A 16,932-nucleotide genomic window follows, 5' to 3' on the forward strand; every position below is an offset into this window, starting at 1 on the left:
CAACTCTGATTCCCTCTTGGTAAGAAAGGATTAGGAGTGGAGAAGGTAATGTTGGTGTTGTCTTTACTGTATATCTGTGTACTCTTGCAAAGCTTACCTCTAATCTCTTAATTCCTAAATCTAGATTTCTCCTCAATCATCATCCTCCTCAAATTTTCTCCATAATTTTACATTTACTAGTATCTACACTTGAAAATTTTATCTCCACTTGGCTTCTAAGACACTAGCATTGTGGATTTCCCTGTCTTTTTCTCTGACTGCTCTTTTATAATTGCCTTTATGTTCTCTTTCTATCTCTTTCTGGTGATATTATCCAGTTTCATGGCTTCAGTAATGATCTCCCTATATGAATGTCTCAGTCTCGATTTTTTGACTCTGGGCTCATTCTCCTTCCTAAATTTCAGACCTTCATTTTCACTCCCTGTTTTACGTCCCTGTGTGGGTATCTCTGCCTGTTCAACAGGTTCATCTACTCCTCCCATGACTCCCTAAGAGAGAAAATTCCTCTCATAAACATTGTCCTCAGTAGCACACATGATTTCACTAGACTGAAGGCTCTCCCAGTGCCATATTAAGTTCCACACTACACGTTAACAAAGTGCCTTGCTAGATGTATGCATATAATAAATGGAGGTTAATGTAGTTATATATTACTTCTGTTTATAGATAAATGGAAGCTTATCTCATATAAACTGTTGCAGCAAATTTTCATACAACATAAATTAATAATAAACTTGAAATTTAACTAGGTAACCAGTAATAGCTGATGTCAAACATGGTAAATACATAACTACAATCACTAACCATCTATAGTCAATGATAAATATTAGTAATATCCGTTAGCACAACTGAAGATTATAATGTTCATAAGAAAAAATGGAAATGCCTTGGAATCTCATAGAGTTCTCTAAACTTCACTGTTCTTGCATGGCCCTTATATACCAAAAATCACGGTCTCAGTAAAAATGGTTGATTCTAAAATATTTCATAAGAATATTTAATAGTAATTAAATAAATTTGGTACAAAGTTAAACTACTTGTTTTTTTTTTTTTTTCAGATCAGGAAGACCTGAGAAAGAAACCTGGTTAGATATTTATTAATTGTGTGGCTTTGGAAAACTTAGACATCCTCACTGGATCTCCTTCTGGATCTCATTCTGCAAAATGGTGATAGCAATGCCTGCCATGTGCTGGTAAAACACTTGTCACAATGCCTGCCACATAGCAAGTACTCAATAATTGTAGGTTTATTAGTAATAGTAGCATTGGCATTATTATTACTCTTAGTATTGCTATTAAACAAATCCTCAATTTTGGTTGTTATTTAAACTTCACTGAGTATATTTGCCTTTGTTAAGAAACTCCATATGGAATCCTGATGCATATTTTTTCCATTTTCATTCTTTTGAACAAAACATGCCTATAGGTAATCTATATATATCAGTTCAAAACAGTATATTTTAATATACATAACAACAATGAAATCTTTTCTATTATATAAGTAATTATATGGATATCATAAAGATTTATCACTAGTCCCTGTTAAATGAGCATTGAATTTATGTGATGTGGTTACAATTTACATCTAGATAAATGAATCTTTAACTATATGCTATCTTTAGTTATATACTCACAGAAATTTCTCTGATATGGGCAGACAATACTGATGATTTTCAGTGATAACAGACAATGTCTTAGAGAACTGACTTTTGACATAATCTATGTTCTCAGATGTTAGTTTTCTTACTTAATCATGCTAGCTTACATCTAAAAAATGCCACATAGAGTGTTTCAAATTAAATAAAATAATATAAGGAAGTTACTAGAATCCTTGGCACCTGAATTGAGAATTCAATTATAGCAGTCACTATAATATGACAATAATTATGTTTGTAAAATTTTCAAAATGTTATAATTATTGAATTACTGCATACTTGCTAATAATTTTAGAGTAAAATTTGCTGGGTAGGTTTTAGTCAAGTAATATATCAATCAATATGTTTCTCAAAAGCATATATTTTCATTTGAATATTATTAAGGTGTATGTTGTTGGCATTTTTCAATAACTTGATTTAAAACTGTAAGTATATCTTTAAAAGCTAGATTTATTTAATAAACAGTTTTTAAGCTGATTATAAAAATGCTACTCATCTGGGCTTCCCTGGTGGCGCAGTGGTTGAGAGTCCGCCTGCCGATGCAGGGGACACGGGTTCGTGCCCCGGTCTGGGAAGATCCCACATGCCACGGAGTGGCTGGGCCTGTGAGCCATGGCCGCTGAGCCTGCGCATCCGGAGCCTGTGCTCCGCAACAGGAGAGGCCACAACAGTGAGAGGCCCGCATACCGCAAAAAAACCCCCCAAAAACAAAAACAACAACAAAAAATGCTACTCATCAGTTTAATTTAATTGATATTGTATGATTTTAGTAGGCAAAATAACCTCTCTGCTCAATATTGGACAAATAAATTATAACTCTTTTTTCTATCTAAACACAACACCTGAAGATGTATGGTTTACTCAGCATTTTGTAGTAATTTTTAAGGGAAAAGAATCTGAAAAAGAATATATATATATATATATATAACTGAATTACTTTGCTGTATACCTGAAACTAACATAACATTGTAAATTATACTTTAATAAAAAATAAAATTAAAAAATTAAATTGAAAAAAATGTGGTTGATTGTGATGAAAGAATGCTAGTAAAAGTAATTACATGTGAATTTCTTAGGAGACCATGACTATACTTATTATTTCTGAGTGGTAGATATCTGCTAGTGAACATTATTGATTGGTTCTCTTTTTAAGCAATTTATTTGAATTCATACTCATTTTTCTATGTGAGCCATGCTGCTTACCTTGTTTAACTTGGTCTTGTGCTTGTAAATTTTTGTCCCTGGTTATAACATTTTATACCTAACTAGTTTTCTATGCATTCAGTCATTGTTTAGTTCAAATAGTCTGACACACACATTGAGTCTAAGTAATAAAAACATTTAATTGACATTTAAACTGCAGGGCATATTTATACACATTTACATTTAATGTTCTCTGAAAATGCTATCTAAAAGTAAGCATCTTTAGTAAAAACGTCTTTACTATTTGGACAAAAGCTACATTCTTTTTTTTTTTTTTTTTTTTTGCGGTACACAGGCCTCTCACTGTTGTGGCCTCTCCCGTTGCGGAGCACAGGCTCTGGATGCACAGGCCCAGTGGCCATGGCTCATGGGCCCAGCCGCTCCGCGGCATGTGGGATCCTCCCGGACCGGGGCACGAACCCGTGTCCCCTGCATCGGCAGGCGGACTCAACCACTGTGCCACCAGGGAAGCCCAAAAGCTACGTTCTTGTTCCTTCCTACAGAATAAAATAATAAGCCAAGAAACAAATCATCATAGCATCATTCAGTTACTTACTGGATTAAAATCCGAAAGCCTGTCTCCTGACCTCTAACCCCCAAGACTGCTCTCCTTGGTGAAATCTGTCTTCACTTCTGAGTTAGATTCAAGTAATAAAAGTTTTGAATGCTTTAAAAAATTGCTAGTCTTTTTGATAAAGAGATTTGACATTCTACTTTTCCACTTAATATAATGTTTTCCTGGACTGAAAGTGAGTGCCCGTTTATACATAATTTTAGCAAGTTGACTATAGCTGTTGGGTAGTCTTAAGTATTACCAAGATTACAGAGAACTATTGAGCAAAGCCTGACAAAGAAAATAAAGAACCGTGGGCGTTATCCAGCTCCCCCCAGGTACTATTTAATATATTCTGACATGTTTCAAATTATAGGTCACAATCTATTTATATTTATGGAACGTTCATTTTTAGCCAACATTGTGGAGATGAGACTGAAACATTTTTGTCTTTTCTGTGAATATAAGTAAGCCAACTCAAGCCTTCTGACATTAGCCTAGAGAGCTATAAGACTAGATGGTTCAGTACTGCTCTCACCATATGGTCCAAACGAACCAGTAACTATGATTCATGAAGCCAGCAGCACCGTTAAAGAGAATCGTACTTTCATTGTTATGAAGATTCAAGGGCCAAGAACAGTGCCTGGCACTTAGTAAGCAGTTCAATACATATTAATTATCATGATCCTGACAATGATAATAAGTAGTGTTATTTTAATTTCTGATTCTAACAATAAAGCATGGTTGAACATTTAGAAAATACAGAAGTATAATGAAGGACCTATTACATATGCAATTTTTTCATGTTGGGCTCATAGTATACAAGCAGGTTTTTTCTTGTGCTTTTAACTTTAAAATAAAATGTGACTATTTTTCTCTATTATTACATAGTTTAAAATTATAGTTTTGTTTATTGTGTAACATTCATCTTTTAGATATGCTATATTTTATATATTAACTACTTGAATTTAGGTTTTTATCTCCAATTCTATATTATGAACAATACTACATTGAACATTTTCACTTCTAAATATTTTATTTTTTATTATTATGTAACCTTTGGAATATATTTCTAAAAGTGACATTATTTAGTTAAAGGACATTGGAACTTTTTTGTTTGTTTTTTGTTTAATTTTTGAATTTTATTTAATTAATTTTTTTATACAGCAGGTTCTTATTAGTTATCCATTCCATACATATTAGTGTATTCATGTCAATCCCAATCTCCCAATTCATCCCACCACCACCACCCCCCTGCCGCTTTCCCCGCTTTGGGGTCCATACATTTGTTCTCTACATGTGTGTCTATTTCTGCCCTGCAACTCTTGCTGAGTAATTCAAAATTGCTTGCTGCAAGGCTTGTACCATGAACATTTTCTTCTGGTACTGATTTAAGGATGCTGGTTTCACCTGCGTCTGACTGGGCTCCTCCTCCCTCTTTTCCCACTTTTCTCTGTTTTTATATATGTTTGTGCTCATATATGTTCATGTTCTGCCACTTGCTCCTTATGTTTTTTTGGTTTTCTTCCATTGATTTGTCAAAGCTACATATTCCTATGTCACTTATTTTTTAAACTATATGAACTATTTTATGTTTTCAATTTTATATTTTCGACTTATTCTCTTGGATTCTTAAAAAGCAAATAGGACCAAATATCCAGCTTTTACCACTTTCTAAATATAATCAATATCTATGTTAAGGGAGCTAAGACATCAAGCCTAATTTAAATTAAAAACAGCCCTCATCTAAATATAAAGTGAAAGAAAAACTAAGAGGGACTGTTTAAATGTATGTTGACCCTTTATCAAGATATTAATTAGGTGACTGTACTTTACAGCCCAGATACATATGTGACTTGAGAGACATCAGTATATTTGCTTCATCATCTGTTTCATGCTGTTTCAAAGGTGCCCCAAATTTCCAACTTAACCTGCCTTTGAGCAAACATTTTTAGGGCAGTCATATTTGATCATAATTGATGGCAGTCACATATGCTACCATCATATTTGGGGCAGTGGCCTGGATAGAAAGATCTTGAATAAATGAGATAGAAAATTATCTCCATCTACTTGGCTATTATAAGGGCCCTTTCCATTGCAGTGAGAAGATTTTGATTTTTTTCTTTCCTCAGGAGAGCCCTCTTTCCTCCGGCTTCATTTCTGGGAATAAAATCTTCCACTGCCAAAATACACAGATGTGGTGACAGAGGGCAACACAAAGAGAGCTTCTGCTGTCTTCTTGTTGAATTCATTTAAATACTTCAATACAAATGAATTGCCTACTATAAAAAATTGCACCATCATCTCTTCACGTAGCCAGTTTTACATATATTCAAACTTCCCAAATTAGAATTGCCTTCCTTTATGCATAATTCCAAACTTTGAGTGGGAGTATTTGAGAATATTTTCCCAAATTTACAAAATTTCTTGCTCCATTCCTCTAAATCAGTTGTGTAGAAAACCCTGATTCATTTTGATAGAAACATCAAAAGTCTAAATAACAGATCTATAAGAGTATGGAAAATACCACACAGAATGAACATATCTTAGAGAATAAATATTCATAAAAGTGAAGATTAATTGTACATATAATTACATAGATATCCATTATATCTGTGATGAAAAAATAATTCCATAAATTATACTCTACTTTCTATATAAAATGACTGAATAATTCAATGCTTTATTCTATTTTCCATTGCTTTGCCAATGCAAACTTTATCTTAAATGTAGCCTCCTAGGAGCAGGTCACAGAAATTAACTACATGGATCCTTGTTGATATAATCAATGTCAAGCTATTTCATTTTGTAGTACCTTCTTATATGGATACAGCTCATATATCTAGTTTTTAGTTTTCTTTATTACAAAAAACCTTAAGGAATGAGGAAAAATTCATTCCTACATGTAAAATTTTAATTACGCCTCTCAGATGTGTGCCTTTAATTAACTGGTGACATTTCCTTTGTTCAATTATTATAGTTCTATACAACTGTCACAAACTTATAAAGTTTAATTAAGGCTGCCCCAAACCCTAGTTATATAGTGTCCACACAGGAGTTTGCCAAAGGCTTAACTGTAAGTAAACCGACAATGAATAAATCTATGAGTTGCCCACTGGGATTTGTTTCACAAATTAACATTTGTGTGGAGATAATGAGGTTCTACAGTCTATAATACCAAACAATGTTTTATAAAACCACATTTTTAAAAGTGAAAAATGCTTTGTAAATGACTTAATTAGCTATTATATTATTATTAATTATTAGATGCTATAAGACAATAAACGACATGGCTATATCTCAAGTTGAATTCATATGAGAACTCATTTATATTACTAATTTGAAATATAATTTTTTCTGAACATATTATCTATGTAAATCAAGATCTAATACTCTGGGTGCATAGATAAACTTGACATATTATGGATTTTAAGAATGCAGCAAGGTCTGCACAAATGATTTGAATGAAACATCAAAAGTTGTGCTGTATTTATATATATTTCAGGATCCATTAACAGGATAGCAAATTCAATGTTTCACAGAGATTTGTCCCTGTGCATTGATTGCAGGTTGAATAGGTAGCCATAGTTTGGAGTGCCAAACTCTTTATCTAGCTGGCTTAAATATTTCCAAAGGTAAATATAAGAAAATCATCTGGTCACAACCCAAAGATTTTTTTATCTTAATGAGAAAATTAAGTTAACAAATAATAAAACTCTAAACAACTCATTTGCATAAGAGAAGTTTCTTCCCTAAAGCTAAGTGGTATGTGTGTTGCTAAAATATAATTACAGGTCACACCCCTTTACTGTACATTCAATGGATTCTCATTTGCATAGTCAATGAAGGTCTCAATACTACAGTTTTTCCCACAGCAATAGAATATACTTTATGGACTAGCTCCCCCTCAGGCAGAATGAATATATGTAGTAAGACTCCTAGTGCCTCTTTTAGTTCAATCAACCTGCTGAATATTTTTTCAGAATTCTATTGAGTAGTTACAATTATCTTAATTATCAATTAATCAAAAGTCCAACATATTTATAGGTATAAAACTATCAAACTATCAAAGAAGTAGTATTGTTTTTACTCTTAGAATGCAAATCAGAAAACAGCTTGCTTCTCCTGAACTCCATTGAAAATGCTGCTTCATGTGGCTCTTTGTTAGCATTATGCTAAATACTTCAAAGAATAGCTTAAGCAATAGAAGCAGTGAGAAATCCCAGTAAGAAAGAAATTAACCACATAGGGGATGTGAAGATCATATGGATTGCTTTTCTATCTGACTACCTAAATCTGCAGTTATCGTAGGAGAATTAAATGTACATAGATTTCACTCTAATAGTTGCATAATCTTCTTTGCACTAATACTGGAATTTGCAAATTATATTTCTATTATGTATTATGGTTAATTTTTTTCCAGTGGGAACATATTTTAAATTTAATAGAAGTCAGTAGGAAAATATGTTTTAGTATTCACTTATGTGCTGTAGAAAACACTTTTTGCGAGCACAGATATAGCATAAATTAGTAAGAATCTCAAGTATATCCTAATATGTAGTAAACTGATGTTTTCAAAGCAATATGTTTTGAATATACTACATTGCAATGAAAACAGAGTAGTTATGATTTTAGATGGAAATTATGATGCTCTAAGATGTACTGATATAGTATGTATATATTTAAAATAAATCTAATTTTTAATAACATGAGTTTTAGCATTAGGCAAACTTCAATTTAAAAAAAAAACAGATTTTGGAGTCAAATAGATAAGGCTTGTAAAACTGATTTTGCCTCATCATTTTAAGCCAGAGTCAGAATATCTACAAGCACTGAGCCCTGTCAATGGTACGCACTTAACACAAGATAATCATCATTATTATTGTTAAATTTTGTGACTTGGACTTCGATTGATATACTCAATTTAGAAAAAATGCCACTGATTACGTTGAATTAATTATTAGATTTAATTTTTGTTAATGTATTTGTTAAGACAACAGGAATTATATTCATAGCATTAAGTATTTTCTGTAGATTTTTCACATATAAGGAAAATTACAGATGATCTGAATATACAGTGCCACTCAATTATTTACCTAGAGCTGATGGCATGCAAGTTCCTCCATTTTGACAGTAGTTGCTACAGTGGTTGATTTCACATCTCTCTCCTGAATAACTAGGCCAACAGTGACACCTCAAATCACCTTTCTCATTTAAAATGCATCTTCCTCCATTTTCACAAGTCAGTTTGCATGAATCATCTGGTTATAAGAAGAAGTGTACAAATTAGCATGCCATTCAGTAGGTGGTAGAATAAGAAAAATTCAAATAAAGAAAAATTAAATACTAAGATTCACTTTTTTCCATAAAATTCCAAAAATAAATACCCCTAATATAAACGTAGAAGAAACAAAATACTATCTGAAAATAGAGAAATAGATTTCAACCATTGTTGAATGGTGAACACAAGTATTGAATTAACTTTTATTCTTTTTTAGGCTTAAAGCATTGTTTACCATTTCTTATATTTGTTAAAACATTAAACAATAAAACCAACTGAAACTTTCTAAAAATAAAATATATTCCAACCAATATGGGTTTTTTCATGATATGGGCAAACATGGCCTAGTTTTTAGAAGTGTTTGATATTAAACCAAACCGAAATATGTAAGATAAATATATATACAGTCCCCTACATACGAACTTTCAAGTTGCGAACTTTCAAAGATGCCAACGTGTGTTTGCATGTCCTATCACATAAGTTAGTTCACGTGCCTGGTGTACTTTGTCACGTGCCTGTATCCTCTACAAGTGGTTGTGCTTTTGTGTACTTTACTGTGCAGTATTGTATAGAGTACAGTATCTTTATTTCAAGCCCAGGATGTCCGGAAGCAAGCGTAAAAGCAGCGGTGATGTAGCTGGTACTGAACGTCAGGCATGACTGAAAAAGCAGCTTGCCCTCCGTCTCCTATTGCTGAAGATTCTTCAGCTCTACCCTCCCCCACCTCCTCTCCCTACTCCAGTCAGTAACTCTTCTTGCCTGTTCACTCGCTGCCGGCTCCTGTATGCCAGCTGTTATACTGTACTACTATACTTTTCAAGGTACTGTACTGTAAGATTAAAAATGTTTTCTCTGGGCTTCCCTGGTGGCGCAGTCAGTGGTTGAGAATCTGCCTGCTAATGCAGGGGACACAGGTTTGAGCCCTGGTCTGGGAGGATCCCACATGCCGCGGAGCAACTAAGCCCGTGCGCCACAACTACTGAGCCTGCCCGTCTGGAGCCTGTGCTCCGCAACAAGAGAGGCCGCGATAGTGAGAGGCCCGTGCACCGCGATGAAGAGTGGCCCCCGCTTGCCACAACTAGAGAAGGCCCACGCACAGAAATGAAGACGCAACACAGCAAAAACAAACAAATTAATTAATAAACTCCTACCCCCAACATCTTCAAAAAAAAAAAAGTTTTCTCTACTTTTTGTGTTTGTTTTTTATGTATTATTTGTGTGAAAATTATTATAAACCTATTTCAGTACGGTACCATATAGCTGATTGTGTTAGTTGGGTACCTAGGCTAACTTTGTTTTACTTACAAACAAATTGGACTTACGAACATGCTCTCTGAATGGAACTCATTCGTATGTAGGGAGTATATATATAGTATGTATAGTGCATATATATAGTATAGTGTGCATATACAAAAACATATAATTTTTAGTATAGGGAAACATTTAAATGAAAAGATACTCTTTGATGTACATCCTTATCAGCTATATATTAACACACAAAACTAAAAATTACTTAGATTTGATACAAGATGGTGATAAAACAGTGTCAGAAACATTTTTTTCCATATATAAAATAATTAGGCAAAATCTGCCTATATAATACATTTTGGCTGAGAGAAAGAAAGGATGGTCATTCCTTGGGGGTCACAAAATCATTTTTAAAAATATGATGAGTCTGATTTATGATAAAGATTGGTTTGGAATCATTTTCCACATTATTTTTCTGTATGTGTAGACATGGCCTTGCTCCATTAGAACTACTGCTCTACATAGAACAGGACATAATGTCCAATGGAATAAAGACAATTGACAATATTTTAAGAGCATTCTATTCAAAAAATACCTTTTTCTACAGTCATGCTTACTTTATACAAAATAAGATAAAATCAAAACAGCCTATATTGTTCACTCAAGATACATTGGCACAGACATAACAGAAGCTTGAATAATTATCACTGCAATAATCACAAAAACATCTTAAAGAGCCTCAGTGACTTCAAATGACACATAATTCAAGTATCATAACCACTGTCATAACCAGAGACCATCTATCAGCAGTGTCAGACAAATTTCGAGATTTTCGGCATTGCAAAGCAGTTTCCAATACTTTGTCATGTAGGGAGGCTTCAGGTTGGCATTACTAAAGTCTGCATTTGTAATATGAAGGGCTGTCTCATGAGGCACTATATACACAGAGTATAAAGAAAATGACAGTTGATGTAGTGAGACCTGTTTTTAAGTCCTAGCTCTGCCCCTTACTAGGCATACAAATTAACCTATCTGAGCCTTAGTTATTTCTACTTTAAGATAGCCTTACGGACAAATGTGCAACTTAACTCATAGGTTTGTTGTGAATATTAAATTAAATAAGAAACTGGAAAGTAAAAGTCAAAATTATAAAACTTTGTAAATTTTTAAGTATATAACATACACACAAATGAGAATTTGAGTTCTAGCCATACTAGAATAGAATGAGGATGAAGACCTGCAATCTGGGTCTACAAGGTGTATTGTTAAATTTCAACAGGAAATTGAGGAACTTACTAGGTAAATTACCCAGTAACATTCTTATTCAGCATTAGGTATTGAGTGCCCATAAGGCGCACTGAGAATATAGCTCAGGTGGAGTGGCATCTATGAATACCAGAAGGTGAGCATTGTTGAAACTGAATGAAAGTTACTGTGACTGGACCTGGATTACAGAGTGTGAAGGCAGGAACTGAAAGAGAGAAGTGAATTTTAAGAGATAAGCAGAGTGTCATAGGAGATCCTTGGATGTTGGACTTTGCCCCCATAGCAATGTTAGGTCTTTGAAAAGTCTAAAAAGTCCAAGAATGACTGTACTGGTAGGGGTTAAACTGAAAGCAGGGGGACTATTAGGACTCTGTTTAAATTGTCCAGGCTAGATAAGATGATGGCCTAAAATAGAGTAATGTGGGATAGATAATGTAGACATATTCTGAAGGTAACTAGAAGACAAAAATCACATCAGAGGGAAAGGAAAAAACAAGGATAATTCTTCAGTTTCTAACACGAGGCCAATAGGACCTGAAGTGTTGTTTTATCTTTGAACATATTAAATTGGAGATACCTATATAAATGCAAGTGGGAATCTCTAGCAAAGAGTTGAATATAGAGGTCACGTTCTCAAGAAAGATCTCTAGTGAAACATGCTTGCTCAATTTAAAATTTACCAAAACATTTCTAACTCATTCAGCATGAAATATCCTAACTAGAGTTGTGAATGTGAACAATGAAGATAAATATTTAAGGTATTATGATCACAGTTAGGATTGTTACGGGAGGGCTCATTTTCACCTGTAGATGTTCTGTGTAAAAATACATAGGTATTCAAAATCTCTACATGTTAGGACAGGTGCATTTCTATAATGTGCCTCATTAGGCACCAGAAATTTAAAAAATATAACACTGCCTGATGAAATGGAAGTAGAGTTACATTCTTTCAAAACCTAACTGTAATAGTTCTATAATGAAAAAGGAAGCTGCTTTTGTCAATAACAAAATCACCCCCAGAAGCCAAGCTCCAGCAATTATAATCAACTATAGGGAAGAGCAGGTGAACAGTTCTCCAAGAACACATAACATTTGAATTCAAATTTCTTACATGAAGATTAAAAATACTCAGGGTGCTCATCATTTAACAATAGCAGCTAGAGAAAGGCAAGTAATTATAAAGAGCTGAAAAAGTTGGCTGTATCAAATGCTAATGTCAGGAAAAAATTAATTGGCTTTTATCTTCACCAATCAATAATTCTAAAATCCACTTAATTATATTCCTAACTGAAGTGGTTCAAGCCATCCATTACCAAGGCTCATATACAGAGGCCAGTGTAAATACTTTTTAACACTCAGATTATTTAAAATATAAGATTTTCTTTTAAATCATAAAATAAACATTGAGGAGGTTTCTGTAACCCTGCCTTTCAAGCAGGATTGAAATAGTAAAACTAAAATTTATAAAAAAGTCTTAGATCTTTGTATATTTAGACAAAATGCTTCCTCATTTAAAACATAAAACTATACAATTTGGTAATAGCTTCATTTTCTTGCTTACTTCATGACAGATTTATTTTAGAGTGCTGTGTGTCTACTTTTTACAAGGCATTGTGCTAGGCACTTTCTGTATGTTATTTCTAGTATTTCCAATGACTCTGGACATGGGTACTTTGGGTGACTTGGAGACACTGGAGTGTATTATGTGATGATTAAGAGTGTGGAATGCCTAGGTCCACCTTCGGGTACCACCATTATTAAGTATTGTTAGACAGTCAATTGAGCCTCTCCATACTTCAATTTTTTATGTGTAAAAATAGGGGCAATGACAGTATAATATCATTGGAGTTTTGTGAGGATTAAATGAAATTATATATATATATATATATAACATACTTAAAATATGCTTTGCTCATAAGCCTTCAAGGTATTTATTATTATTACTAGCAGTAGTAGTAGTATTTATTGTTAATCCAATTTTACACAGAAGGAACTGAGACTGAGGGAGTACAGGGCCAAACATATTAGTTAAGTGACAGATCTTGGCTTAATCCAAAGCACCACCTCAGCTCTACTCCAGACCATGTTCTTCCTGTATATTTGTTGATTTTGTATTATTGAATAAATTATTTGCATTAAGCAAAGAGGAAAAAGGGAGGTTATGTAGAAGAGGCAGTCTTATTTACTTATAAAAGGAAAACAAGAAAAGCTGTCCGCAACTTGACCATAAGAAAAAAAAAACACACTTATAATATCTGAACCAGTGTAAAAGTCACACTGGTAGCACAAGCTGTGTACTTCTGTGCAGAACACTCATCTCTTTCCCAGGGGTCTCTCCCACCCAAACAATAGTGTAAGTAGACATGGCACATAGGAGGCATCTGTGAGAGCACTGCTTATGGGTATATGTGGAACTAGTGAAAATGAGGCACATCTTCCACAAGGAAGGAGTTGTTGACGTTTTTAAGAATATGTTTCTGAGATGTTAAGTATAGAGTTTGTGACTGTGTCAGAGCAGTGAGTGAAAAATGTACCTGATAATGTTTGAAAATGTTCATTTAATTCTCTTATTCTACCATCACAATTGAGATCATGGCAACTCTAGTTGGGAGAATTGGTAGAGGAAGGGTGCATCCTAGTACCAGTGACAGCATCCCTTTTCAATGACTGGCACTAAAATACCCATCCAAAATACCAGTCATGATTCATATTTAGCTCTCCGTTAAGAATGTTCCAACTGCCACCCACAACAGCACTTTGCACATCCTACACACTAACTGGAATAAATGACTCATTATTTTCTTTACAGTCCATGCTTTCATGACTTTTCAGACAGTTTCCTCTGTCTCAGTGTCCTCCTCCTTCATTCCTATTTAATCTAAATATAATCTATCTTTGCAGATCTTGTTCTAATGTCATGTTCTATAGGAACTAATCAATTCTCTAACTGGATAATCATCTAATTCCTCATAATAGCATAAAGTCTGTCTCTTTTGTGGCTTATATCACTATTCACATAAGTATTTATTGGTGTTTGTGTCATTCATCATTTCATCTTTTCAACCTCTTCAGCTTTGCATATCAAATGATTAAAAATACATATTAAATGAAAGAGCTGTGACAGTTTTAGACACTGAGTGCCTTAGGAAAGGCAAAAGTCTTCAGCTGGCATAACCCCCAGCAGAGAACAATGAGACAATGATATGGGGGTATAGATGCTGACTGAGGGCAAAGACACTGTGTTCACATGAGGAGTTCATTTAAACAGAGAAATACAACCGGTGGGAAGCCCTGCTATGAAGAGATCCTAACTGTGTATCTCATTGGAAAAATGTTTGCTGTGACCCTCAAGTGATTTTTGCAGCACTGCATTTTTGTCTGTGACATAAAATTAATGTGTTTTCTTTTCTCTTAGTAGCATTTTTTTCCCATTATGGCTAATGTCTTGAATATGAGGAAACTTATTGAAAGTCTGCCTGGATATCCAAGAGACATCTCTTTCCCTTTCCCATCACACTATTTTCAGTTTTGATTTTTTTCATTTGATTTTTTTCTGTTTTGCTATTTAACACATACTAGCATCTGAAATAATATTTCAAGTTTTTAAATGTTTGTTCCGACCTCTAGCTTCTAAAATATAAACTTCTTGAATGAAGAAATATTTTCAGTTTTGTTTCTAACTTAGTCCTTTGTTTCTAAATTAGTGTTATGCTTTGCTCAGAAGCCCTCAAAGTATTTATTATTATTATTAGTAGTAGTAGTATTTACTGTTAATCAAATTTTACATAGAGGAAACTAAGATTTATTTTCTAAATTAATCATCAGTTTCTAAATTAGTGTTGGCACACAAAACATATATAAAGTTGCTAAATGAATAAATGGATTTGGGAGTTGGGTTGAAACTAATAGCAGAATGGCACCCTCAGAAATATCATTATCTTTACTGATACAGGAGCTATATAAACAGGTCTCTTGATTCTGTGTGTGACTTCAAAGTTCTTAATCTAGTCTTCGATGCACAGTAAGTGCTCAATGCAGCTTTGTGAACAAATGTAGAAAGAACTGATGGGAAGTCATCATCAGAGAAAAGAATAGTTTACACAGGCATTCAAGAACCAGTGATATCATGGAAATATCAGTGATGACTGAGTAGCTAATACGGCTCAGTTTCAGTAGTTGTGAACATTTACTGTATACAGTAATTCATTACTTGCAGAATAATGAAGTTTACCTACCTAACAGGCTGTCATCATTGCAGGTGCCATTAATCAAATATTTTCCTTCTGGGCACACACAGGTGGCCCCAGAAGGATTCAGCAAACAGAGGAATTCACATGCTAGATCCGAGCATGGATTGGGTACTGATCAAAACAAAACAAAAGAAACACATAATTATAAATACAATAGGTTTCAAAAACATAAAATTCAATAAGGTGAAATGATGAATTAGCAATGTTGAAAAGAAATAACATCAAATTTTTACTGGGAGTATCTTATTTCAATATTCCAATTCTCCTTTATAGATGAAAAGAAATTACTACCCAACATTCAACATTAATACAAACTTTACCCTACTTTACATTTCCCATGAAGGAGAAGAAATTATTCAAGCACATACTTTGTCACTTTTCCTTTGGCAAATTTAGGTAGTTTCAAAACTGGTTTAACAGACAGAAACAGCTCCCCCTGGTATTTACAAAGGTTTAAAATCCATATGTAGTTGTCTGTCAGAACACAAACAAACCATGGCTTTTTTCCCTAAAAACATGTTTAATATGGTGTGCTTTCCATCAGATAGGAGTTTGTGTGCATGGATAAATGGGTACCACATTTATTTTTGTCTATATTTCTATCCAATCGGTATCCTCTGCAGCCACAGCTGTTGCGTGGCTTTCCATGCAGGATCTATCATTAGAATGAAACAGAAATGGTATCTAGGTAGTGAAATGGTGACTATGAAAGTGGCTTTCATTCTGTAAGAACCAGTAATCAAACACCTATTATACTTAGGGCAGACTTTTATTTATTTATTTTTTATGAAGGTGGAGATATTTGACTATGAATATGAATCAAACAGAACTAGAGGATGAGAGGGAATGTCCTCATATTAACCTTGGAACCATATGTGTCAGATCATTAGCAAAGAGTAGCAAAACACTGAATATAATTTCAGGAAGGTTTTAGGGGAATATATGTTGTTTTAATCTGTTTCCAAAACTGATTTGGTAAATATCAGTTGCTACCTTTCCAGACCATCATACCAAATGAGATTAAATCCCTTTTTTTTTTCTTTTTGCGGTACGCGGGCCTCTCACTGTTGTGGCCTCTCCCGTTGCGGAGCACAGCCTCCGGACGCACAGGCCCAGCGGCCATGGCTCACGGGCCCAGCCGCTCCACAGCATGTGGGATCCTCCCGGACCGGGGCACGAACCCGTGTCCTCTGCATCAGAAGGCGAACTCTCAACCACTGCGCCACCAGGGAAGCCCAATCCCTTTTTATTTGCCATAAAGAATAGTTATAAGTAAATCTGAAAGTTTTTTGAAGGGTGAACTCATACATAAACACAGATCATTAGCATTTCAGCCACATTTTATTCCTTTGTTCTTCGATATTTTTTATGGCTTTGTTTGAAACACATCTTTCAAAATAACTATGTCAATTATTTACCTATTTTTTTCTAGGAGAGAAAGTAACAATAAAAGTCATAAACCATGAGAGAAAATAC

At 34.1% G+C, this 16,932-nt stretch overlaps 1 protein-coding gene across 1 annotated transcript in view; it reads right to left on the reverse strand.

The window, feature by feature from the left end:
* Positions 1 to 16,932, reverse strand: part of LRP1B (LDL receptor related protein 1B) — a gene marked incomplete at its 3' end in the record, with an annotated part of 1,833,965 nt that overhangs the window by 77,226 nt on the left and 1,739,807 nt on the right. The window contains exons 82-83 of the mRNA XM_082841888.1: positions 15,442 to 15,567; positions 8,508 to 8,672 (exon numbers count right to left, since the gene is read on the reverse strand). Of these exons, the coding sequence (XP_082698014.1) occupies positions 8,508 to 8,672; positions 15,442 to 15,567 (291 nt within the window). The remainder of the gene's footprint in view (positions 1 to 8,507; positions 8,673 to 15,441; positions 15,568 to 16,932) is intronic.

Source organism: Leucopleurus acutus, assembly GCF_964270905.1.
Source record: "Leucopleurus acutus genome assembly, chromosome: 6".
Classification (NCBI taxonomy): Eukaryota; Metazoa; Chordata; class Mammalia; order Artiodactyla; family Delphinidae; genus Leucopleurus; species Leucopleurus acutus.